Genomic DNA, 27,714 nt, shown 5'->3' with positions numbered 1-27,714 from the left:
TTTTATACACCAGGGCCTTTGTTGTGCGTGTGCCCGCCCTTATCAGGTGTTTTATCATTTTTCCTCACTCCCCGCATTTTCCCCTTATTTTTTCCATTTTTCTGTGGCTTGGGAGGCAGCCCTGAGTTGGCAGGAGGATCCATTTGCTGGCCGACTACATCAGATGTGTGTATTGGAGCTGGCCGACTGTACTTGATGCAGTCGTGGACCCTCAGAGCTGGCCGACTGGCTGCATGCTGTTGGCCGACTGTATATGCAATCGTGGAGCCTTTTTCAGCAAGCCGACTGCACATGTGGAGGCATATAAATAGGCCCCCACCCCCATACCACTCATTGTATCATATTCGGGATCTTCTTGTGTATATCAGAGCAGAGTTACATGCCTACATCTATCTCTCTCTTGTGCTGTTTTTCTGCATGCGTTTTTTGCTCTTGTGTTCCCAGATGTGGTCATCATCTCCGCTGCGTATTTTGACATGGTATCAGAGCCCTAGGCTCTAGATAGTTCTTGGGATTTGTGTGAGCAAGAGGGGGACTGTTTTGTGGCTGATTGGTGGATTGTTTTGGACTGTTTGGGAAGAGGAGAAGCAAGAGGAAGGCGGGCTGATTTGCTGGACAGCCACTTGCAGGTTTTAGTTCTTCTTTGTTCCCACCCACCCACCCACCCTATTCAGAGTACATCCCCGCAATGGCAGATCTGTTTGAGATGGCCGAGAGACGTGTGAAGATCCCCACACTTCCCACGTTCCCAGTGGACCATCAGTTGGAACAGGTGGTAAGTATTACCCAATCTAGGCTCCAATAGCCCTTAGGACTTGGCCATATGGAAGGTTATGATGGAATCTGTTCTGGAGTCTTACGACCTCGCTGATTTCATCGTTGTTGGTGTTCCACGGCCGGAAGTAGAGGAAGGGGAGTTACCGTCAACCCGAAAGGACCGGGAGGCCCAAACACAGATGTGGGATCGTGTCAACGCCAGGGTCCGTTCGTTTATTTTCCTCAACTGCACACCGCAGGTAATCAATCATGTAAAGCATATGACGCTGGCCAGAGGTATATGGTAGCATTTGGCCTCACTTTACTACAGGGTATCGCCCATGAAGAGGATTTCCTTGGAAGTACAGATGCGGGTTATGAGCCCTGCAAAGTCGTCGACAATGCGGGAGCATATTAACAAGCTGCAGGCTCTTCAGCAGGAAGTTCTTCAGGCTGGGAAGGAGATATCGTCAGAGGACATGGCCATAATGTTACTGTCGCACTTGCCCTCTTCGTACTTAGCATTTTACTCGTCTTTGATTACGAGTGGCAGGCTTAGCACTATCACGTGGGAGGAGCTTGTGCCCATGGTCCTGGACCAGGAGGAACGATTCACGAACCCTCCTCAGGGTGGAGGTTCGGAGGCTTTTACTGGCCAACGGTCGAAAGGCCGTAACTCGGGCAAAGGGAAGGCTTCATCGGAGAAGTCTTCTGAGAAGAAGTCCGACGCTGACCGTGAGAAACTGGAGGCAGAGAGGACCTGTAATGATTGTGGTGAGAAAGGCCACTATTGGAGGCAGTGTCCCAAGCGGAAGACCGAGAAGGGTGACGATTCCTCAACAGCAATCATGAAGACTCCGGCTTTTGTGCACCTGGAGGTGATGGACACCGATGTTTCATTTTCTTCAGGCAGGGAGGAGATTGGAGGACTCTCCGACAGATACTCGGGAGTGGATTCTCGATAGTGGTGCTTCCAGGCACATGACTCCTTCCCGTTCCGGTTTACAGGATCTCTGTAGGCTTTGTGGTCACATTCTTACTAGGGATACATCCACTATCCCAGTTCACAGTGAGGGCAGGATGGAGATAGTTCCCGATGGCAGAGGGGGGAAGCATTCCTCCCAGGTGTTGTATGTTCCGGCACTTGGTTTTCATCTATTGTCAATGCATCAGGTGTGCAAGACTGGCGTACGGGTGGAGTTTGATGAGCATTTTGTTGCTCTCCGGGACAAAGCAACAGGCCAAGTGGTTTGGGAAGGTGGAGTGGAGAATGGAGTCTACAGGCTTTCAGCACTCTCTCTCCCAGGTCCTCAGGTTTGTGATGAGTGGCAGTCTGGTAATGGCCACTTAAGTGTGGATACGCTGCAGGTGCGGGCTTTCCGAGACCAGGTGGTGGATAGCTTGCCTGTAGATGGTAGCAGTTGGCAGGAACTTTCCAGTACTGATAGTTCTTGTGTTCGTCAGTCAGAGGAAGCTGAACAGGTCACTTATGCTCTGATGTCTCGTAGTATTCGGGACAAAGAACCTCCATTAGATTGTGATGTTCTTTCCACGGGGACCTTTCGGAAAGCCAGGCAGGTGGCAAGTGCTTACTTGCAGAAGGAGGTGGTTTCTCCAGGCTTTGTGGTTCCAGATTCAGAGGGGGTGGTTGATAGGTTTCATCAGGTTTCCAGGACTTGTTTGTGCACCGTAACAAGTGTTGATCCTTGTGAGCAGTGTGATGTCTCTATGACTCAGAAGCTGTATGGTTCATTGATCTGGTTGATGGACACCAGATTGGACGGGAGCTTCCTGATGAGGCAGTTGAGCTCATGGTTGCAGATGTCTCTTTGGGAGGCAGGATTGCATTTCCTGTGGTTTCTGCGGCATGCGAAGGATCATGGACTCTTGTACACAGGAGGGGGATTGTTGGATGGTGTCCGACTCCACGGTTGGAGTGACTCGGTTTGGGGAGGAGATCCGGACACGAGGAGCTCTACTTCAGGCCCAGGAGCAGTTTCACGGAGCAGTAGGAGACAGTCATCTTTTGCCTTGTCGAGAACAGAGGCAGAGTACCGGGCTGTTTGTGATGCTTGTGAGGTGGTGCGGATGCAAAGGTTACATTGCAGGCTTGGGCTTCCACTGGAGGAACCCATGGTCATCCAGAGGCACTTTGTTCATGAACAGATCGTTGCTGATGACATCTTGCTAGAGTTCTGTTCAACGGAGGACAGTACGGTGGACCTCTTCACGAAGTCGCTCTCTCAGGACTTGCTCGGGCGGCACCCCAGCTCCCTTTGGTTGGTTACACAACCAGGAGCTGAGAGGGGGTGTTAGAAGTCATCTCCTGTCCAGTTTTATACACCAGGGCCTTTGTTGTGGGTGTGCCCGCCCTTCTCAGGTGTTTTATCATTTTTCCTCACTCCCCGCATTTTTCCCATTTTTCTATGGCTTGGGAGGCAGTCCTGAGTTGGCAGGAGGATCCATTTGCTGGCCAACTACATCAGATGTGTGTACTGGAGCTGGCCGATTGTATTTGATGCAGTCGTGGACCCTCAGAGCTGGCCGACTGGCTGCATGCTGCTGGCCGACTGTATATGCAGTCGTGGAGCCTTTTTCAGCAGGCCGACTGCACATGTGGGGGCATATAAATAGGCCCCCACCCCCATACCACTCATTGTATCATATTCGGGATCTTCTTGTGTATATCAGAGCAGAGTTACACGCCTACATCTATCTCTCTCTTGTGCTGTTTTTCTGCATGCGTTTTTTGCTCTTGTGTTCCCAGACCTGGTCATCATCTCCGCTGCGTATTCTGACAGAACCATAGCCTCCTCTGGTTGAAAATGATAGGCTTCGTGATTGGAAAGTGAAAGGGAAAACTGAAAAGGCAAGGGGATTACATTTGGATAAGGTAATTGCAGCTAGCATGTATAATGATCTGCTCCCACCACCTTGGATTCATGCACATGGTAACATTGTATGGGGTATGCAAAAGAGTGAAAGATGGTTGAAAAAACAACTCCGGAGTATATGGAAAAGTACGCTCCCTTTAAAGCAAAGATTGTTTCTTTGGCATTGTTTGGTGGGTGTTCTCCTTGTTGTGGAGATGCTTGCTAAAAGACGGATAGCTGGAGTACTTGCTGTAGATGTGGAGCTCTATTATGGCATTGTTTGAAGACAAGGGAGTTTCTTCAAAGATTGGTTGATGATATCTCACGTTGCTTCCTTGGCAAGCGATATGGCAAGCATTTCTGGATATTTGGGATTGGTGTGCCCAACTCTCCTGATTTTGATGTCTTCTTCTTTTTTTTTTCCCCGAGAAACAGATCCTTCAATTAGTTAAAGAAGGAAACAGCCACAAAGGGCTAAGTACACCCACGACGGGCTAGATACAAACTCGCCTCATAAAAGGGCGGGAAACAAGTGATCATAAAGGGAAGAGATGCTTCTTCTCCAGCTGGCCGCTCTGTGAGGAGAAGGCTATCTCATACAAGAGGGGGGGGGGGGGGGGGGGGGGACAACCACATAGGTGGTCTGTAGTGCCAAATGGGGTCACCGCCTCTATATGTGAGGAAAGGGCCAGGCCTCCAAAGTCTGAAGAAGGCTTCCCGCGGCTTCCACATGCGGTCAGAACCTCCTTGTAGCTTCCCCCACTGACCGCGGAGGGTGTGAATAATATCAAGCCATATGCTCTTGATGATCTCAGCCGGCGGAGTGTGGGTACCCTCAATGGCCTCACTACATCCAGCACACTAAATGTGCCAGGCTGTGATGCCACTGCAAATCTCCCACCTCTGGCATGAGCCTAGCTGCTAGTCACTTTTAGGAGGGGCTGTGTGACTGGTATTGCTGCAATACGATGGTGAGAGACCTGAAGGGCTAGCCCTCCCCATCCTCCTCATAAGTCCTGATCGCTCGTGCCTGTGTGGCCCAAGCGACAGTGCCCCCCCCAAGTGATGATCAGGGTCGATGCCTTGTCCATAGCGAAGATGCGGAGAATCAGCTGCCAAATCTGTTGAGCCTTCGGGTAATCCCAAAGCAATGTTGTTGAGACTCCTGATGGTGGCTGCATCGTAGACAAGCCGCTAACCGACCTGCAACTGCCAGCCAAGTACCAACCGCCAAACTCCTGTGTGCCATCAACCAAAGAAAGAGTGTGATCTTTCTAGGTTGAAAGCTGTCCCAAAGCCTCTTCCAAAAATCTGAAAGAAACGCTATGATAGGCCCTGTGATTGCGAATGTGCTGTTGTTGCCAGTGTGCCATCTATCTCAAGCATCTAGATCCTGCGGCCTAGCCGTGCTGTATATGCAAAGAAAGGGGCTCAAGAGTCTCCTCCCGATCCTCAGGATCATGCCAAGTCCACTCTCCCGGGTCCACTGCAGCCGCGTGAGAGGTGGGCACTCACAAATCTATAGCCACCATAGTCTCTCCCCCGCCACCGTGGCTGGTGTTGGATCCATGTGCCATTCGTGTGCCCGAAAACCAATCACCCTCACTATCTGCAAGGTGCAGCCTCTCAAATCCTCCAAGGGAAGCTTTGATCTCTCTAGTCTACCCTGGGATCCAATAGAAAAAGTGAGCTGACCACAGTGTTCATCTGCTCCGTGGACCGCCACGAGGATATCGTGTCTTGTAAACACACCTAACCACACTGGGGGGGTTGGGTTTGGGATAGGCATCAGCCACTCTTGAGGGATAGATGAGTCAATGTGGACGTTGAGCCTATCTCGGCCCCGGATCCTTGTCAGGCCTCTCTCTTGCTCCTCCAAGGGTAATTGCCTGTGTGCAATCCAATCTCCAAGAGACCTCGCTGGTCCCGTGCTCAAGGCTCCCCAAGATACATGCGGCTGGGCCCCCAGCATGTGGCCACTGAGTAAATGGATCAAGGGGTTCCAGATCAAAGGCTGCCGGAGCCGCTCCTTTGCCAATAAGAAATCCTTCTAGGGCTCACCACTGGGAAGGAGTCCTTTGACAATCAACTTGCCTAGCAGGGCACGGTTCTGAATAGCAGGATCGATGAGTCCAAGCCCCCCTCTACTACGTGGCTGAATGATCACTAGCCATGCCACCTTGTCCCTGGCTGGCCTCCGATCACTTCTGGCCCATAAGAAGTGCCGGATCAACCGCTAAACTTGGCCAATGCATGCCCGAGAAAAGGCCAGCACGAAGTGATGTATCACATGGTGGCTAGCAATACTTGGTTCGCCACCATCACTCTGCCTGCAAAAGGGAGAGGCTTGCTGAGCTCCAATATAGAAGCTTCTTCCGAATACTCAGAAGAAGTAGGGTGGGCTGCTCCTCTGGAGAGATATCTATGCCAACTGGCAACCAAGGTATTGAACTGGAGTGCCCCTCGGGATCCACTGAAAATCCCCAACTGGTCGCCAAGTCGGGGCGGGTGTTGAGCCTACCCAAAAATCACACGACTTGTGGCAGTTGATCTGTGCTCCTGAAGCACGACAGAAAACCTCGGTCGCCTCCGCAAACCTCTGTAGATTCCCCACATCTCCTGCAAGGAAAGCTGCTGTGTCATCTGCAAACTCTGAGTGTAGCAACTCCTCCTACGTGCGGAGGGGAAGACGCAATCCCTGAAGCCCGGTCTCTTGGGTGGAGAGAAAACTACCTTAGCCTCGACGACGAATAGGAAGAGGTAAGGTGCCAAAGGACAGCCCTGTCTAACCAAGCGAGAGAGGGGGAATCTTCGCCACGGGCTCCTTGAATGAGAACCTGGCTATGTGAGGCTGAGTAAAGTCCCGAGACTCCACGAATCCACTCCATGGGGAATCCCATCCAGTTCATAGTGCCCTCCAGAAAGCTGCAATCCACCCTATCATAAGCTTTCTCAAAGTCGAGGAGTAGCACAATGAGGTCCTACTGCCGCATCCTGCTCGAAGCTCTCGCCTCCCAGAAGGTGAATATGTTGTCCAGAATGCTCTAATTGTGAACAAAGCCGGTGTAAGTGTCGTGGATCAAGTCTTGGAGAAAAGGCTGAAGTCTCCTGCTGATGGCCTTGGCCAAGATCTTATAGCTGTGCCTAGAAGAGTGATGGGTCTTCACTGTCGGAACTCCAATTTGTCACCACCCACCTTGGGAATCAAGTGAATCAAACCCTCTGAGAGCCTCTCCGGCAAGGCACCTGTGATCATAATCTCATTGAAGGCAGCATGAAGGCCACCTTCCATGAGGTCCCAATGGCGAAGGAAGAAAGAGTCTGGAACCCCATTCGCCCTTGGGAAGTGCCATCACTGCCTCCGCCAACTCGAGTAGTAAAAGGTGTCAATAAGAATGACCGAAGAGAAGGGGGAACCACCTCCCTCTCGCGTGCTTCCACCACCTGTGGAGATACTGGGGCACCAGTGAGGAGGGATTGAAAAAAGTCCGTGCTGATGGCTCTCACCTCGGGGGGATCTGAAACAAAAGCTCCATCCTGGCCATGCAACCTGCGAATACCATCTCTCCTCTTGTGGTATGCCGCCAAACCCTCTCGCGTGCTTCCACCACCTGTGGAGATACTGGGGCACCAGTGAGGAGGGATCGAAAAAAGTCCGTGCCGATGGCTCTCACCTTGGGGGGATCTGAAACAATAACTCCATCTTGGCCATGCAACGTGCGAGTACCATCTCTCCTCTTGTGGGGGCTGACTATCTCAAAGAAATCCCTTGTGACTCTATACCTGCCTGTGTCTAGAAAGAGGCCCTGGCATGATACTTGTACTCCACCCTCTCCTCTATGGATCTAATCTCTGTGCGAGTGGCGGCAAGCTGACTCTCGATCCGCTGACTATCCGGGGACCTCTCCTGAAGCCGCTGTAGAGAGGCAAGACTCCTCCACAAACTCCCATCCTGCTCCCGGAAACCCTCTAAACGGCTTTGGGTTGCCTCCTGCAAGAAATAGTTGATCTCTCCTAAGCCCTCATCCACTGTGCACACAGTAGAGCCTGAAAGAAAATCCAATCCCACCCATATCTGCTCTATCCTGTTGCAAATCTCAGGGTCTTGAATGAGGCTGTCCGGGATCCTCTAGCTCATCTGCTTGTCACGCCTTGAGAGGTCCTCTAAGGACAAAATAATCGGGGTGTGGTCAAAAAATGTAGTGCCTGCCAAAATACCAATCATACCCCCTTGGTTGCAAGCCCACTCATCCATGTAAAATCTGTCAAGTCTAGAGAGGTTGGGGTCGGTGCTCCTCCTATTCGATCTCGAGAAGCGAAGGCTGCTACGCCCAAACTCTGGAAGATGCCAAGGGTCTTGTTCCCTGACTGCAAGAACCATTTCCTTCCAGGCTGAGTACTCTGCTTGTGAAATTGTGGCCGTGCCACCTGCAAGTCTGTTCTCTACTGCCTCTATCATGTTGAAGTCACCGCCGAAGCACCAAAAGTCAGCTTGAGGGAGGGCCTGCCATACTAAGCTCCAAAAGAGGGCTCTACTTGCAGCAACGTTGAGAGCGTAAACGTTGCCAACGCTATCCTCTCTAATAGTAATGGTAATCCACTGTGCACACCCGGGGACGATGACTCCTGAGCCAGCCATTGCCGGCAGCAACTGCTCTGACATAAATACACACCCCTCCCTGCGTCCCAGAGGGGCTGAAAGATGGGAACCAAAAAGCGTGACTCCTTCCTGGAAGAATCTTCTTGCATTTGCGGGTGCACCCCTCTGCGAGGTGATGCTCCTGGAGGAATAAAATGTCTATGGGTCCCCCAACCATGGCTCTCTAGAGCTCACCTCGTAGGACACCTCGTGTCTGAAAGCACTGAGGCCCCCCTAAACCCTAAATGTTCCATGTAGCAATCCGCATATTAGTCTCTCTGTGTGATGTGGCACTAGCGGAGCTGCCCTCCACTCGAAGAGTCTTAGGCGAGGGTTTAGATGGGGAATAATCACAATCCGTGTGGGGGCGAAGGCGCTCTAGATGGGCACTAATCCTGTCCTCCATGTAACACCTCTCTGTATGAGCACGAGTGTATGCATGCTCCGGATTCCATCTATCACAATAGAGGTATCTGTAAGAGGTACCGCGAGAGAAGTATGCATGAAGACAAAAAGCAGCAACTCCAAGCTGGAGAGTACCATCTCTCCGCCCTGGCCTCGATGAGCAGAACCTCCAAGCTCCATCCTAGCCAAGGGGGAGAAATGGGTGAGAATGTCGGTGATGCGAAGATCCTGGAGGTGCTGGGAGAAGTTGACTGCTTGGCCCTGGATGGCAGCTGCCACCATCTCGGGATCCAACTCTGTCCCTGGGGCTGCACTGAAGAGGAAAGAGAAGATCATCGCGCCATTATCTGGCGTAGAGGGCCTAGAGTGGTGAAAAACAACACATACCCAAATAGAGGCTAATGTCTTCTCGAAAATGTCGGTCCCTTCAGTCGACAGACATCGAAAGAAACTATAATCCACTGCTTGTCCCAGGATCCCTGGAGCCCCACGTGCGGACTCTAGGGGAAGAGCCCTCACAGGGGAAGTGGCAATGGTCATCTCTACCGGCTTAGAGAATCGGTGAATCAAGCGATGGACGGATCCTGCCGGTTGCCTCCTCTTCGGGTCAGGGGATGCTGGGGGGCTACGAGAGTGCTCTGGAGAGGCAGAAGGGAGGGGGGGGGGGGAGGAGGTGAGGGAGAGTGGAGGGGTGGAGGGGCGGGGGAGGGGTGCTGCTGGGAGAGAAATGAAATGAAATGATATATTAACATCTCTAAGAGGCCATAAAGGCCTATGAGACCATGAAGTTGGTGTCTCATCAAAGAGAACAACCAAATGAAACTGAAAAGTACAATAAACTGACTGTCTTACAGTTATAAGAACTGTAAGTAAGACTCCTAGATGATACTGAGTAGAATATACTCGAAAATGTATATCAAGTAGGTCCATGTATGCCGATCAGTTGAAGTGCTGCCCTCTCCTCACATCAAATATCTCCTCCATGGGGTTGTCTAGAATGGAGAAGTCGTAGAAGCGAGGTAGGCGCCTCCGATGCCGAGCAATAATGGCTCTGATCTGGCGATGGTGAGGATGCTGTGGTTGGGATCCTGGTGGGCGTGGCCGATGAGCATGACATAAGACGACTGCTCTATCAGTGGTGACTCCCTTGGAGCGTGGTTGGTGCCCTGATGGCCTGATGGAGGAGGTATCAGGAGGTGTGTGGGCTGGGCTGTTGGTGCTGGTGCCAAAGAAATCTGTCAGGATCCTCTGTCTAGGTACATCATGGCTTGGTCTCCTGTCTGCAAAGAGGGTCTCTATTTGTCTCCTGAGCTCAAGTAGGAACAATCCCAGGTGTCTCTGATCCTCAAATTCCATGACCTTGCGTAACGGCCCAAAACCCTCTCGAAAGAGGCAGTGATATATCCCTCGGATCTCATAATAGATTGTACATCATCAAATGTAGTGCTCCTCTGTCTCTACCTCCTGGTAGCATAGCTGACAAATGCGGTCATCCGAGATCTGATGCACATATCGCCCTATCTCAATCCGCAATTGGTGTGATGAGGTCCGGATCTGTCCATTGGCGCAACGTATCCCATGTGGTAGGTGTACGTCCATGTACGCCGGGCGGGTGATAAAATCATCTGGTGAGGTGTGTAGAAAATTGCTCTTGTAATGAGCCATTTTCGTGCCTAAGGGCTCTGTCCTCTCTGTGTCCACTTTGACAATATCCATCCTAATCACGCGGTTTTGCTTTGAGCGGGTGAGATCCAAAAATGGACAATCCAGGCTGTACTGAAAGGGTGGTAGTGCCTCTATCCGCAAACCATGTAGGTCAAACCAAGATTTCATCTGAGCATACCAGCAATGAGTATCTCCATCCTCTGCGAACTGTATGGATGAGGTCAAATGCTAATTGGGAGTACCTCTGCTGAGGGAGCTCCTATAGCCGATGTAAAAAGGTAATCGCCTGGAATAGGGCCTCAGTCACTACTGGTGCGGCACCCAGCTCAGCCTGAACAATCTCATGTGGTACCGATGATTTGCTCCGAATCATGCGGGCAATCATCATAATCAGTGGTCTCTCCCTTTGCCTCCATCCCTCGTCCGTCCCTCTCTGAGATCTGTGATGTATGCTGGGCCCCCAAATTGGAGCTCCATACAAGAGGGTTGGTGTGACAAGTGTATCAAATAGCCACAATTTGGTGCCGGCTCCTGAAACTGTGTGTGTGCACGCTGCCTCTCAAGTGCCCCCAAGGCTGCATGCCCCTAATCTAGTTGCTGCTGTCTCCTTGAGGGAGAAACATGGTCATGTGAAAGTAACTCCCAAATAGACATATGACCTGACGTACTCAATACCCCTGCCAGGCATGCCCCTGGGGCTCCCAATCTGTCTACATAATCAGAGACCACATCAATGTACAAACCAAAGAGGGTGGGTGATAGCGGGCATCCCTGCTTCACCCCTTTCGTGTTGGTCACCATATTGGATAGTCTGCTTGGAGCTCGGACTTTGCCTGTCACAGACTCGTACAAAGCATATATCCCCCATTGCATATCCTCAGGTACCTCACTGTCATGCAATTTGTGCATAAGCTTGGCACGTGGTACGGTATCGAAGGGTTTGCGGAAGTCCACAAAGCAGTAATATATCCCTATCTTCTATATATCCTTCTCTTCTGTGCCGTGCCCTCTTCAATAAGTGCCCGAAGTGTCAGTATGTGATCCAAGGTAGTAAATCCTCTCCTGAAACCGGCCTGTCCTTGTGCTCGATGACCATGCCTCTCTACCCAGCGGCTCAGCTTTGACTCCAATATAGAGCCATATAGTTTGGCCAAGTAATGACCAATGATGATCGACCTATAGTTGCTCGGTACCATGGGGTCCCCACTCTTAAAGAGTGGTACAATGATATGCTTTGTCCAGCTTGCCGGGAAACCCTCACAAATGGCACAATTAAACACATGTACGATCAGCGGAGCCAAAGTATCGCGCACATATGAGAAGTGCTCTCCAACTAGCCCATCATGATCTTGTGCCTTTCCATTCTCATTCTGTAACCTGTCTATGGCATCTAGCACCATCTGCATAGTAAAAAAGGTGCTGCTAGCTGGTCTAGCTTCCAGTGGAGGGGGGGTGGGGGGCTGTCCTGGTGCATCATACAGCTCTCTAGCATAAGCATGCCATGCCTCCAAGTGCAGTAATCGGAGTACCAGGCTGTCTCTCCTATAACATCTTCCATGCCTTCTTGCTGTCTTTCCCCAGGAAGAGTTGGTAGATCTTCTCCTCTAACTTAGCCAGGTAGGCTCGTTTCTTCCTCCGCACAAGGTGCCGAAAGATCATCATGGCCTGTTTATGCATGTGAGTCCCAATCTCACACTGTTGCTGTGCCCATGTCTCACGACACTCATCATCATACCAACTGTTCTGTGGGGTAGTGCTGTGCGGCCGGGGGGGGGGGGGGGGGGGGGGGGGGGCCAGGGAAACGCATATAAGGCGGATGCATGTAGTACACCTACCAATCCTCTCGTAATCTCGTCCAGAGGGCTATGCGGGTCTAAAGCAAACAAGCCATCAGATACTGCATCTTGGTAAACCCTAGCTGTCTCACGTGTAAATTGATATCTCGGGTACCTAGGTAGATGAGTGGCTGGCCCATCTCTAGTGTGAAACTCAGGTATGCATGATCGGCTGCTATGCCAATGGGCCGACTGGAAATCGTGAAACCCTGTACATAAGGTATCAATGCTTTAACCATATGGAAGCACCATCTCTTAGGTGTTGAATTTATGGTCAAAACAGATCATCAGAGTCTCTGGCACTTTCTCACACAGAGAAAACTCCAAGAGAAGCAGATGCGGTGGGCTAATTTTATTTCCATGTTCAGGTTCTTCACACTTCTGGAAAGAATAATTTAGTAGCTGATGCATTATCTCATAGGCCCAAGGTGAATGCTATCACCACTGCCTATCATGAGGACCTTTCATCTATGCCTCCAATGTATAATACTCATGAAGATTTCAAAGAGATTGGGCTGATTTACAGGCTGCAAAATCAGTCCATCCTTTCTCCATCGGAGAGGACGGTTGCGGGGATGGGCTCACTGGGGGCTCAAAGAGGCCGGTCGGCCTCTCAGAACAATGGGGGTCGGTTGGGGAATCTCGACGAGGGATCGGTCATCGTACTGGTGGGGCCGGAGGGGCCCTCTCCGGGATTGGCGAGGGCGCGTCGCCAATGGGAAAATCTTGAGATAAATGCTCATAATGTTTCTTTGATAGAACCGAATCCTCCTACATGTTGCTAGCTTGGCCTGCAGGGTGGCGATGCTTAGCTCTGGTGCTCGGCTGGCGACCCTGGCGGGGACCAACCGTCCGCCACTCTTCGGCTGGAGGGTCATCCATGGTCGGTACCTGGTCTTCCGCTGCCTTGGAACGTGCTCCTCCCTCTGCCCCCTGGTGTGCGGAAAGGAGGGGGGGGTGGGGGCTGCGGTCTCCTAGACTGACGCCGAGGGCAAGCTTTGGCCAAATGACCCATGTGTCTACAAATGAAGCATTGGCTTGGAAGGACGGAATACTCCACTCACTGCATAATGGGGTCACCTCGAAGGCTGGGAATAGATATCATGTGAGGCACAGAATCCGGTGAGGCAACACACATGTGGAGAGATGGAATCCCGGATGCTCGTGCGAGGGCCGAGGCAACGGTGGGGGGGGGGTTCCATCACTCTCCCGATGGCACCACCAATCACCGGGAGAGAGGAATGTATTCCTTTCTGAGGCCTGAAAAGTAGAATGTCACGGGAAAGCCTGAAACTCCAGCTGAAGAGTCGGATGCTAGGTCGAAGCCGTGTTGCCACCGTGCAAAGAAGGCTTGGGCTGTATGTAGTGCAACGGGGCTCAGTTGCATGACAAGATTAGACGCCGCTGGTGAGTCGAAATCAACCTGGTAGTTGCCCCAAAGGATGAATATCTGCGAACTTTGCAGGCGCACCTAGGAGGCTAGCCTGAAGAAGATCTCCGAGTTGGCCACACGCGGGTCGGCTACTGACAATCTTGCATACCAGAGTGGAGGCCTCTAGGGATGTGACAGTCGTAGCAAGAAGTTGTAGGTCCGCTTTAGAAAACGAAAAGCAGGTAATGGCGGCCTCGGTCAAGGGAGATGGAGTGGCTGCCATGGAGTCCTCTTGGGGCGAAGACCAGAAGAGCCCGAAACTTGCTGAAAATAGAGAACAGTCCACAACCTGAGGGCGTTGCCGGAGGAACAAAGGGGGTCACAAGCGGCGAAGGGATGGGGGGCGGGCGTAGGAAGAAACAACGTAGGGAGGGGGGGCTGCAGTTGGGCAGGACAGGGGTGCGGGCACAGGTGCAAACAGGGGGGGGGGAGAGGGGCAAGCAACGAAGGGGAAGAGCAGGTGGGGGGAGAGGGGGGGGGGTGTGGGCGCCAGCAGCGACACAGTGCAGGAGGGGGGGGGCTGGGCAGCTCACTTGCTAAGATGTTCCGATCAAAAAGGATCTATTCTACACCTCTATTTTGATGTCTTCTTCTGATGGACTAGATATTGGGCTTTATGGACAATATGGAAGATGCAAAATAATGCTATGTTTGGGCACACGCCTTTGTAGGCATATGCTTACTTTAAGATGAATTTGCAACAATCCCTCCATGACTGCTTACAGATGGAGGACATGGCTTTTAGTCAGTTCAAGGTGTTTTTCCACTGCTCCTGAAGTTCTTTGAAGATGGATTTTCCCTAAGGGAATCTCCTCTATTGTACATAACTCATTGTTAATAGAGGCATGGCTTTCACCAAAAAAAAAAAGTGTGCGTATGTGTGTTGGTGTCGACCTGCTTGCTTCGATCTGCTTGACCTATTCACCTGTGGACCTGCTTGCCTGTAGAACTTCTCGACTTGCTTGACTTGCTCACCCTTCTCATTTGTTTCAACCTCCTTGTGTGATCGACTTGCTCGCCCCCTTGTGCGTGTGTGCGTGTGTGCTTAGTCGCTCGCCTGCTTTTCTGCTTCACTTTTCATGTGTGTGCCTTGCTCGCCCGCTGCTCTGCTCCATCTATTTGCTGCTCACTGCCTCTTCTTGTTTTATAGCTTCCGTCTTTGCTTTCTCTTCAGCCTCTTGGCTGCCTTGTGTGTGTGTGCTTCTGTTTTCTATGAACTGTTTGTTAGTTCACAGATCTTCAGCTTCATCTCTTTTTGTTGTGAGCATCTTCTCCAGGCGCTCTCCATCAGCTATGGATGCAGCTGGTTTTTCTTTTGACTCCATGAGACAACAGGAACAGGTAATCCACTATGAAAGAAGACATGAAAAATCTGTTGATGTCACAGATTCCAAGAAGCCAAGACATGGGGATCCTCCTGTGCAGTTTCTTTATGCTGTGTACTATCTTGAAGAATGTAATTCTCCCCAAAGTAAAAAAGTTCTCTAAACAGGCTGTAATTCTCTCAGTGGTTGAACATAGTGCTTGCAGGTTTACATGTAGAAGGTGTTTACTATGTAGCCTGATTTCAAGCAGCAGTTATTTCAAAAGTCTCCTTTGTTCTATGGTTAGCAGATGGTCCATGTGCCACCTTGGACCCCTGCGACTAACTATCAGGCGCTTGTGTGGCATCGTTGTGCAGTTTGGGTGGTTGTTGGCTTCCCTATGATTTTCTGTGATGCTTGTCTGTACCTGGCACAAAGTCTTGGCACGGTTATCTGCCCGCCCAATGTCATGGGTAATCGTAATAAGTTCCGTGTTTTGTGGGACACAGATAAACCAACCCTTGAATCGATAAGTATGGAAGTAGATGATATGCATATGGGTGAATGTTTTGAGCTTAAATGGGGCACATTTGCAGGAGCTTGTTTACGCTGTCATAAATTTGGACACTATGCAGATGACTGCCCTCCCCTCAAATTACACCTGCCTGCTAATTCCTTGATGGCGGCAGTTTTGGTTGATGATAATGCCCTTCCATCTAAGATACGTCAAATAGGACCTATGATTGGTATGCAGACTAGAGAAAAAGGCGATGTGCAACCACAATTAGCACTCCAACAAGACAATGCAAAAAAACATGCCTTCTAAGGACAAAGCTGCTATAAATGTGCGTAGTCATGCTTTTTATAAGGACGGCTGGAAACCCCTAATGCCAGTAAGATTATAAGCTACAACTCCATCATTGGTGTGATCCTTCATCTGTGCAGACTAGTACTTCATCTTCTGGTACTGCATCTACCTTTGCAGAGCTAGATGCTGGTATGCTCTAGTCTAATGTTGTGAAAGGTGGCATTCGGGCTTTGCAGGGTGATAGAGATATGATGGTTACTTAACATCTCTTTTCACCTGTTCATGATGTTAAGCTTTTTAGCTTAATTAAACATGATTATAATATCTTAATACTTAAATACTTGAGTAAACATGAGGCAAAGAGTGAAAAGGTGTGTTGTTTGCATTGAGACACAAGGCCTTGTTAAATAGGGCCTAAAGAGGTTCAAATGAAGAGGCACATCCCTGATGAAAGGGTGTGACGCTTGAATGAATAGTTATGTCCTTTGGATGTAGAGATGTGTCCTTTAATCAATAGATGTGTCCCTTTGAAGAGATGTGTCCTTTGGTGATGACCCGTGTGATAGGGTGTGACCCTTCACTGGTGTCCCTTCAATAATTACGAGTAATTAAGGATCATTAAGGATAATTAAGAGAGCTTAAGTCACAATCGTGAGATTTCCTCTCACTTAAAACAAGACTCCGGCTAAATAAGAGACTTTTGTTGAAGATCTTCATCATTAGACCATATATGCTTGTGGTGAAGCTTGCACTGAGAAATATTGAAAAAGTTCCTCTATTGTCTTGTTGTTGTGCCTTAAATGCTAAATCCCAAGTTGTAGCATCAATCTTTAATGTCTTCTTCTTTGTTTGCTTCCAAATGTTGGGCTTGAATTTGACTTGGCTATATTGTGATATAGAAGAATCTGAAGGTTCAACCATGAATTCTCTTGATGATACTTGAATAGTATTTACTATTTGTTGAAGTGTTCCGCTTCATAGTAGTGAAATACTCATCCAGGTTGTTAGAAGAATGCTTGAAATTCTCTGTAGTGTTGAAAACTTTATCCTCTTGTTTGATATCGATTGTGTCATCCCATGTGGGTAAGGTTGAAACAAGGGTTATATCTGCTTTTGTAATCTCTATATCTTCAAAGAAGTCCATCGTTGGTGACTCATCATCTTGAGATAAAGAATCCAAGGTCTTTTCAACATCATCTTGCTGTTCTTCTGAAGTCATGCTGGAAGAATTCTCGATGTTGTCATCAACTGATTAAATAACGTTTGCCATATCTGTGTCAAGGTTAGGACTAACATGAAGTGCACGAGCTACTGCATGTTTTCCTTTTGAATTATCGGAGCAGTCTTCGGAAGTTGAAGATTCGACATTACGGTTTTGAGAAGCATTGGGTCGTTTAGGACATTTAAACCATCTATGGTTGCCATTGCAAATTGTGCACAATCTTGTCTTTTGTTGTCCACGAGAAGGTGAAGCTATTGCAGGACGAGGAGTGTGAGATTGGTCACTTCTAGAGTCCCGTCCACGATCGACGGATGCACGTGGTTGAAGGAACTGTTGACGTTGAGAATGATTAAAAGATGACCCTTCTTGTCAGCGAGACTGCTGTGAATGTTGCCAAGGGGAGTTGGGTCAGAATTGAAAGTTGTCTGATGAGGATTGTTGATAACCTTCATGAGCCATACGTGAACCATTGCCATAATTACCTTGAGAGGCCAATGTTTGAGAATTCGGATTTAGATCTGCTACATGGTTGGCATATTGAATGGCAGTAGGAAGGTAGACAGGGTTATACTTTTGCACATGGATACGAAGTGTGGGGTTTAAACCTTCAATGAAGGCATGAAGCTCGTGCGCTTGGGACAAAATCAATCTCCAGTAGCAGATTAGTGAACTACGAGATATAAGAAGCCAAAGAACCAGTTTGGTCTAAGTGGCGTAAATGAGTTCGGGCTTGAAAATCCGCATTGGCAGGAATGAACTACTTACGAATGACCCGCTCAAATTTTTCCCATGTCGTAATCATTTTTCCAACATGTTGTCGCGGTTGCGACCAAAGTAAGGCAGTATCCTTAAGCAAGGATGCGGCAAATGTAATCTTCTTGGCATCAGTAAGGACTATCGAGTCAAAATAAAGGCGAAATTTGTAAAGCCATTGTTCAAGTGTATAGTTATTGCGTTGTTCTCCATAGGACTCAGGGGGTTTAACTCCCAATTTCTTTGTTTTACTAGCTTGCAAAAGACGATAAAGAGTCTTAAGATCGTCACCTTCCACCTCAGGGGAATGCTATCTTCATTGTCTAGTATTGATGCTGTGATGTCGACTGCTGGTAGAGAACTGGTAATGGTGATCCGTCTGCAACTGTTGGATCTGAGAAGCCAATGTAGCCATGAACTCTTGAAGTTGCTTTTGAAATTGCTGTTGCATCTGCTGCAAAGTCTGTTGCGAATCTGCTGGAGCTGGATGGCCAGGTTGGTGGGTTTTGTCTTCCATAGTAGTAGGCTGAGATGAAGACTCTGCAAATTGAGGCTCCAGGGGTTGTGGTTGTTGACGCCTTTGGGCCCTAGTGAGAACCATCAGCAAGTAGGGGGAGCAGATACATTATGTGAATTGGAGAAGGTAGGTTACAAGCTGCTGAGATTGTTAGAGACCATCCTGTATGTATCGGTAGCATAGTCACAAGAAACTTTTCGAGGTTTTTTTTGTTTCGAGGTTTTGGGGGTTTTTTTTCGAAAGGTTTTGTCCCTTGGCTAAGAAATCGTGAGGTTTCGAAAAATCCATAATTTCATAAAGTATAAATACTTAAAGAACTTATAGTAGCCATATAAAAACATAGTGTAATGATGAAAAAGTGGTCTCTTCTCACTCATCTCGGGGAACCATCCTTATTTTGGTGAGGCATTATGGCAATTTTGCTTGATTAGATGCCACAAGTGGTTCAATCAAGGACTCTTACGAAATTGAAGAAGAGAAGGTAGAAATTGGGAAAGATTGAAGACATTGAAGGAAGGAAAAGGGAAAGGAGAGAGGAGAAGAGGAGAGGAGAAGAGAATGTAGGAGGAGTAGATGTGAAAGAAGTAGCAGAAGATAGAAAAGGGAAGGAGGCAAGCAAGAGAAGAAGAGGGAAGGAAGGTGATGAGGAGGATATGGAAGAAAAACAAAAATAAAAAAATCCTGGAAAAATCAAGGGGGGGGGGGGGGGAAACAAAACTTGAAATTTAGGCGAAACTGCCGTACTCGAGAGGGTTTTAAAAACCGTTTCGAAGTTTCGAGGTTTAAAAAACTGGTTCGAAGTTTCGAGGTTTCAAAAGCGAGAAACAGGTTTTTTTGTTAATATGATTGGTAGGAAGTTCAGCTAGAACCGAGAGAAATGGGACTGGTTGTTGTCGATGAAGAAGAAGCACACGAGTTTTCATTTCTATGTAAATTCTATGTAAACCATAAATCCCGATTTGCACACCTGAAGTGCGTAGTACCCGTATGACGACAATGAATTGTGGCTTTCTTGAACATTAAAGTGCCACATTGTTCTCGCTGTTGTTTGTGCTGTATTTTGCATTTTTATTTTAATTATGAAAACAACAAGGTATATGGGCTAATCACACGTGAGATTTGTGTGTTTGAATAAGCTCGGTTGAATGCAGGTATTGCAGGAGTCAGGTGCTAAGCAGATGCTGAAAGGTTGAAACAATGCCATGAACACGTGCAGGCCAGGAACCATGTGCAGAAGGGGGAGAGCTTGTCGCCAGAGAAAGAGAAACCACCAAGATATGCGTAGAGGGGTTGGCCGTATTTTTTTTTCTTTTTCTCTTTGGACTAGCCGTAGAAAGTCGCTCGGAAGAAGGCACTGAGGAGGGTAACCGGCCGAAATCTGTCGAATAGGGTGGGTGGGGGGCCTGTTTGCGCAAACGCTGGCCTGTTTCTTTTTTTCTTTTGTTTTGTTGAGAGGCTGGCGGTTAACCGGATGACTAGGCGGCCATCTTTTTTTTATTTTTTTAAAAATTTGACTCGCTAGTTGGGCTTGGCCATGGGCTGCCTTACGCGGCTTGGAAGGCTTTTAAGTATTAAGGCTTAAAAAGCCTTTAAAGTCTTTAAAAAAAAGGCTTATAAATATTGTTTGTTAATTTCAATAATAATCCTGGTGCTTCACTTCTAAAGGAGGTGACCGTTGAAAAATGGCGATTTAGCTTGGAAAAGCCTCCACCAACCGGCGCTTGAAAAGATGCGACAGATGACCCAATATTATGCTATGAGTACCTTGGTGAGGCTAGAGCTTGCCATTGTTTTTTTTTGTGTGTTGTAGGAAATTGGGGGATTTCATAAATCAAGCAAAATTGGGCAAAGGGGCCAAAATTGAACAGGGCATTCTCTCTTGCTCTTCCATACAACTCTTGCTATACCTAATTCTAAGGTTAATTTGCTGATTTAGGGTTTTTGAGTTTTAGGGTTAGGGTTAGGGGTTTTTGATGTTTAGGGTTAGGGTTTGGTTGTGGGCATCCTACAGGCTAGAGTTTGTTTGCTCTGATATCACTTTTAAGCTTTTAGCTTAATTAAACATGATTATAATATCTTAATACTTAAATACTTGAGTAAACATGAGGCAAAGAGCGGAAAGCTGTGTTGTTTGCATTGAGACACAAGGCCTTGTTAAATAGGGCTTGAAGAGGTACAAATGAAGAGGCACATCCCTGATGAAAGAGTGTGATGCTTGAATGAATAGTTGTGTCCTTTGGATGTAGAGATGTGTCCTTTAATCAATAGATGTGTCCCTTTGAAGAGATGTGTCCTTTGGTGATGACCCACGTGACAAATGCACCTATAAAATGTGTATCATACAATGTATAGGGTTTGTGTTCCTGTGATAATTGGAGACTTGTTTAGGAATATGTACATAAGATGCATCCCGATATCAGAGAATCATTTAGATACACATGCTACAAAGACATGAAGTTGGGATAAACCACGATAAGAATTTCTAAGAGGCTTAAGTTATCATGTTCTTTCAAGAACATAACCAGCATGAATTTGCTGGCAAGATAGGTTTCTTTGGTGGTTATTGTATATATTATGCTAGCTTGAGTTCTTTCTCTAGTGTTTGTGTGCTGGTCAAGCAGATTTTACAGCATGGAGTGGCTTATAATGATCTACATGGTAGACTGATTATTTTGTGGTGCATCCTCAATGGGGAGCTCTATGAGTTTGGCTCTGTATATGCCCCTGTAGTTTTAGTCCGTCGAACTCATTTGTGGCATTTTATGAGTTGGTATCCTTGGTTGTCCAATGCCCTTATTTGTGGGGATTTTAATAAATCCCCTTCTCCTGGAGACAACACTCGGGGTCATTCACATATGCTTGCTTTTGAAAAAGTGGCTTGAAGAAATGTCATGGTTGACCTTGGATTGAGAGATTTATGGATAGCCACTTCTCTTGATAAGAGAGGTTTTACTTTCCACCATAATGCACACTCGGATTATCGTGCAAGATTGGATCGCTGGTACATGCAGATCATGTTGACACTTTCCATGTCGTAGATGTATTGATTACTCTTGAACCTTTTTGATCATGCGCCGGTTTGGCTGGGTTTGTACTTTGATATGCCTCTTGATGAGATTTTCTTACCTACGAAACGGCTTCTATTGATGAACAATACCTATCTCTCACATGCACTGTTTCAAGATATGACTACTGATGTTATTGACGCCTTCTAGGCTGAAATGTATGAGAACATAAACATTGCATGGTATCATTTTGCTACCCGTATGCAAACGGTTATCAATGAATATTATTTGGGGGATGAAAGACAACGTATATATTAGCTGAAGAATATGCTGTAGTGTCTAGAGGCAGCTAGTCATATTGGCATGCTATCTCGGCCAACAGGAGGATCATATTGTCTATGCAAAGCATGCGTTGGCTCTCAACGATCATTGGAAATTGCAGAAATGGCAAGTTAGATTAAGCCAAAAACCCCTTTTGGATAAGGGTTGTTCATCCAAAGCTTTCTTCAAAAGCTTGCATGTTTCTAGACAAAAACAATGTATATCTAGAGTGATGAAAGATGATGGCAATAGGACATAGAACATATACCAGCTAGAGCATGAATGTGTATGCATTTTTAGCATGTTTTTGCAACACCGCTCTAGATGACTCCTGATATTTGTAAGGCTAGGCAGGAGCTTTTGTCTCGTGTTTCTAACATTGTGTAAATGGATGAACCGGTTGATTTAGAGCCCATGTTTTCAGCTGTGGAACTAAACAGGGCACTAAAGGCGCTTGGTAAATGGAAGACTCCTGGATGGGATGGATGAGCTGTGGAGTTCTTTTTGTAGTTTTGGCCTATGCTTGAAGAATCACTTTTGCTTATATCAATGAGGCTTGGAATTCGGGCATCATGCCTTGTGCTTGGCAGGAGGGATTGATAAGATTGGTGCCAAAAAAGGATTTGTGAAATTTTTTTTGACTAGCGTCCTATTACCTTGATGCGAGTGATCTATAAATTGAGCACTAAGATGATCACCAATCGACTCAAAAAGATTTTGAATAGGGGTATCCATCGAGCATGATATGGTTTTGTGCCTTATAGACAAATAACAGATAATTGCTAGTGTCTATGTTGGCATAGAGTATACAAAATATACCAAGGAGGATGTGCTCTTATTGCAGGTTGATGTCCAATGGGACTACGTTGCAGAAGTTATGGCAAAGTTGGGCTTCAGTCCAAAAATGTAGAACATAATTTACTGGCTATATCGAGATAGCACTACCAGATGCATTCTGGGAAAAGTCTTATCCTCTCGATGGGTTTGGTGTAGTTCTGATCGACAAGGTTGCCCTCTTAGTGCCTTGCTCTATACTATTGCTACTCATCCCTTCTTGACATATATGGATAAGCTCATTGAGGCTGGCAGATTTCATGGGCTTCGTCTCCCTAATGGTCGGCATTTGGTTGCTCAGGCATATGCTGATGACTCTTTATATTTTCCTCAGAATATGCAATCAGATCTGCAATGTCTCATGAATTCTTTGCATATGTTTGGATTGGTAGAGCAGGTCTTTTCATCAAGTTAAAAAAATCAAAATTGTTGCCTCTTAATGAAGTTCAATGGCACAACATTCTATGACCTGGGCAAATTATATCACGTACACAACATGTCAGACATTTGGGATATCTTGTGGGATGGAATCTTTCACTTCGTGATGCTATAGATTGGGTGTTGCAAAAACTTATGATTAAATTGGAATATTGGAAACTTTCTAATTGGCCACTTCATGTCAGATTGAGAATAGTTCAATCGATTTTGATGGCGTACATTGAGTTTTTTCTCCCTCTTTTGTCATGGTCTAAAAACCAAATCTTGTGTTTTATGACTAAAAGCATTGAGATCTTTTGGCTAAATTCTCATAATAAGAAGGCCTTGCGACTCCTTAAGTATGAGTTCATATGCTTGCCGAAAATGCATGAAGGGCTTAACATTCTGAATATCCATTATCATTCTGAATGGCTAAACTGAACATTCCGAAAATGCACACAAAGCCACTCTGCTTTTGACTTTTATTGTGGAGCAACAACCCTGGATGCTTATGATTGCAGCTCTTTGCTTTGATGTGAATACACATGCATTTGGCAAATGGCAGCTAACTCATTGGGAACTTTTTTTTGGCTATGTGGAGGGTAAGATTGCTCGATGCCCTTATGTCTCTCGTTTCCTTGCAGACTGGAAGCTTGTTCTACAATATATTCAGTGGTCGGGTAGACCTCCTGAGATTGGAGACAAGAAAATATCTTTTGGATCCGTGCATTCCCTACTCCTTTGGCTCTCTGATCCCCTTGGCGAGCTTTGTTTCTTTTTACAAAAGGCATTCGGGTTTGGTAAGATGTTGATGATGAACGAAATGTTTTGTCCTTTCCTCGAGCTCAAAGCCATTGGCACTTCGGTATGCACTGCAAACCTTTACGGAGCATGTTACAAGAACAATTGCAGCCTTTTACTCCTTTTACGGTTGTTCCAGGTGGTGAAAGAACGGAGGATTGGATTTTCCATAGACCTTAGGTCCTTATCCTAGATTTTCTTTCCCTTAGGTTTTGGCTTCTTTGATCTACAGGTTGATTATTCCTACGCCTTGGTTTGTCAATCGAGTTAATAGGATTTGGCTCCTCACTAAGACAACCCGTTGGTGGAAGCAAAATCTAAAGAAAATTTGGCATACTAAATTGCCATTCAAATCTAGATTGTTTTTATGGCGATGCTTGTTTGGAGTGCTCCCAGTTGGAGAACTTCTTGAAAAAAGACACATAGCTGCACCGAAATGCCCTTTTTGCCCTATAGTTGGTCTTCAATATCCCCATTTCTTTCTCGTGGAGCTCCTGATGTCTGCAGGCTTATTGCTATGCCATGTTTGCAACCATGCTACTGATTGCTTCCATCAGCTTCCCCAAGTGGCCATTTCACTTATTTGAGCGTGTCATTCTGTTATTGGAGGGTGGAGTTGACATTTGTTTTTGAATGATCTGGGCAAGGTGTAAACAGAAGGAAAAAAGAGGAAAAACAGACAGTGACAAGGCTTGTGTGCAGAATTGAGAAAAGAGGGCGGCAAGAAAAAATTCACCGACAGAAAGGGTGAAACATAAGCAGCTACGGTTGGCTGGGTGGCGATGACAACAAGGGCATGGGCAGCAGTGGTGAATAGGTCCGAACTGGGGGCGGTGTTAAACAATGGGCGGTGGCAGCTTGTATGTGGCAGAGAAGCTGGAGGGGAGAAACGAGGCCTGCTGCTCACAAAAGGCCTGCAGTGCCGATAGATGTCTCTGTAGCCCCTCTGTTGAATCCAAAATAAGCACTATATTGTGTGTGTGGAGCAAGATGGGGACCAGTGTGCCAGCCAATGGGGAGCCTGGTCCACGAAGACTATCAATGGAGTCAGAGATCATCTACTTATAAGCCAAATAATGTTGGAAAAAGAGGGCATCTCTGTTTCTGTGATCAGGGGTGCATGCATGCATTGATGTCCGTGCATGTGGGTATGTTTAGATGTGAGCGTGCATGAGTGTGACTGATTTATGCATGCATTTGTGGCCGTGAGCGTGCATGAGTGTGTTACTGATTCATGCATGCATTGGTGGCCGTGTATGTGGGTATGTTTACGTGTGGGCGCATGAGTATGTAACTGATTCAGTGTTTTTCAATGTTTTTAGGTGTTTAAGAGAGTCTATTCACAGAATTACTGTGCACTTAGACATAAACACTTTTAAATAATTTACTCCACCTAATATAGTCTTTTTTTGATTTTCTAAAGGACAGGCACTGGCACGCCAATGTGTTGTCTTCAATTGCAGTGACAGCTTAGACTATCTTGCAATGGCCAAATTCTTCAAAGGTCTTGCAGCTTCTGGTGCCTGGGCGTGCTTTGATGAATTTAACCGCATCGACTTGGAGGTTCTGTCAGTCATTGCACAACAGGTACAATCGTTGCTAAACTCTTTTTAAAATAGATACCAACCATCTAATGAGGTAAAAGACCAGAGAAAAGATAGGGGTAGGGTTTCTCCATGGCTCATGGCTTGCTGAGGGAGAAATGAAATGATATATTAACGTCTTCAAAAGGCCAAAATGACCTATGAGACCAAAAAGGTTACAACAATTGGTGGATCTGATACAATGTCTGTGTAAGGAAAGCTAAAAACAACTAAACAACTAACTGAAACTGAAACAACTATGAGGAAAAGTACGGTACCAGGAACTTCTAATGGATAACATCTAGGAGGAAAACTCCAGCAACAAAGGTAAGCATCATACACATCACTATCCAAAGATGTCTCTCATCGGTCGATGGCGGATATCCTCAATGTCCTCCATGGTGAGTACTCTGACTGGACGTCTCGCATGCCGTGCTAGTATGATCCTGATCCTCTGTTGTAGTCTCCGTCGGTGTCGAGATGGGCCTCTCATCTTGGGGCGCCTGGACCGCCCCAGCTCTATAGCCCAATCAATCAGTGTACCTCTGGTGCGGCTGTACTCTGGGGCTAGCTGCAATGCCTGCTGACCTGACTGCTCAATCTCTGGTCGAAAGAAGAACCATATTGAGGCCCTGTAGTATCAAGTGGTGCCATCCTTGCTTCCAGACAAGAAAGTTCAGATGCTTCACATGCGAAGAAAAGCTGCTTGTCCTGGAGTTGCAGTCCCATTGGCTGCAGAGGGTATGGATGAGGTCTATCCAGATGTAACACACTGACTCTGTGGGAAGAGTAGCTGTTTCCTGAATGGTCTCACAACAGCGGGTTGTCAGATCTGCCATACCTCAGGCTACTGATCATCTCCCACCGGAAATCAAGATGTGTTGACTTCCATGAACTTTGGCCCTGGATAGATAGGCCTTAGAGAGGTTGGACAGAACAATGTTTCCTCAATGGTTTCATGGCAGGGGGTCCTCAGATCTGTCATACCTCATGCTACTGATCATCTCCCAGCGGAAAACAAGATGCGTGGTCTTCCATGAACTTTGGCCCTGGATAGATAGGTCTTAGAGAGGTTCGACAGAACGATGTTCTGTGGAAGAAAAGTATTACGGCAGGCACTCTATTCTTCTTGTGATAATTGCCTCTCAGGGGTTAAAATAGTTTTGACATAGCCTCTTTTATACCAAAAGCATAGTATGATCGAGAGACATCAAGGCACAACAATGTAGGCTTAAACACACACATGTATGCACAGAAACACATGCAAACAGTTGAGACCATTATATTTTCTTGTATTTTGTTCCAATCTTTCAGGTGCTGGAAATTCAGCTTGCAATACAGAACAAAGTCAAAACATTTGTTTTCGAAGGGACTGAGCTGACATTAAAGCCTACTTGTAATGTATTTATAACAATGAACCCTGGTTATGCTGGGAGAAGTGAACTTCCGGACAATTTGAAGGCATTGTTCCGAACAGTTGCCATGATGGTGCCTGATTATGCCATGATTAGTGAGATCATTTTATACAGTAGTGGTTATCTTCTGGTAATTACCATGATTTTTTGGGAGCCTGGATGAGTTGGTGTCAATAAACTAATATGGGATGCCTTAACTCCTCAATTTTGGGGTCAAAAGGAACCAAAGACGTTATAAACAACTCTCTCTCTCTCTCTCTCTCTCTCTCTCATAGGCCAATTTTGGCCTTTTACAGAGGTTAATATATCTTTCTTTCTTTCTTTCTTTCTCTCTCTCTCTCACACCCACGCACCCACGCATGCATGTGTCGAGATGTCTGATGAAACATGCACATCGGAGGCAGAAACAACTCATGCAAGAGCTATGGTGCTTGGTGCATAAAAGTACATATACATACATACATACAGACATGACATACATTTGTACATAACTGTATTGTGTCACCCAATTTTTACCTTTGAAATGTCTGGTTGTTCCAATTTTATGATGCCAATCAGGCCCGAGATTGTGCAAGGAAGATTGTGGCTACCTATCAACTTTGCAGTGAGCAACTTTCAAGTCAAGATCATTATGATTATGGAATGAGAGCAGTGATGGCTGTCCTCAGAGCAGCTTCAAATTTGAAGCAACGCTATCCTGAACAGGACGAGTTCGTTCTGATGTTACGATCTATCATTGATGTAAACCTTTGCAAATTTTTATCTCAGGATGTGCCGTTGTTCAATGGAATCGTGTCTGATTTGTTCCCAGGGGTAGTGCTTCCTGAGCCTGATTATTCTAATTTATACAAGGCCATTAAGGACAATTGCCAGCAGCTCAACTTGCAAGCAACACCTTACTTTATGACAAAAATAATCCAGCTTTATGAAATGATTGTAGTGCGTCATGGGCTTATGTTAGTAGGACAACCATTTTCTGGTAAAACCTCTGCTATACGGATCCTTCAACGTGCACTTTCAGACCTGGCGGGGTCAGGTTTGAACGAAGAGAGAAAGGTTCAGGTAAAATATTCTGTCTAGTAATAACCCCCTTCATGCTGCTTGTTTAATGTATATGTATCCCTGATCT

The 27,714-nt window shown here is 46.8% G+C and overlaps 1 protein-coding gene across 9 annotated transcripts in view; it reads left to right on the top strand.

Annotated features, from left to right (window-relative positions):
- The window catches only part of LOC147617231 (uncharacterized), a 258,130-nt gene that overhangs the window by 81,362 nt on the left and 149,054 nt on the right, over positions 1–27,714 (top strand). For 7 of the 9 annotated variants that reach the window (XM_086776855.1, XM_086776859.1, XM_086776858.1 and 4 more), the window contains 3 exons: positions 25,016–25,174; positions 26,485–26,715; positions 27,144–27,647. In XM_086776855.1, coding sequence (XP_086632981.1) covers positions 25,016–25,174; positions 26,485–26,715; positions 27,144–27,647 — 894 coding nt within the window. The remainder of the gene's footprint in view (positions 1–25,015; positions 25,175–26,484; positions 26,716–27,143; positions 27,648–27,714) is intronic. The other 2 variants (XM_086776853.1, XM_086776857.1) reach the window with 2 other exon arrangements.

This window comes from Cibotium barometz, chromosome 37 (assembly GCF_041138505.1).
Source record: "Cibotium barometz isolate CiBa-2024 chromosome 37, ASM4113850v1, whole genome shotgun sequence".
NCBI lineage: Eukaryota > Viridiplantae > Streptophyta > Polypodiopsida > Cyatheales > Cibotiaceae > Cibotium > Cibotium barometz.
Note: the sequence above shows the minus strand (reverse complement) of the source record. Positions and strands in the feature narration are given on the sequence as shown.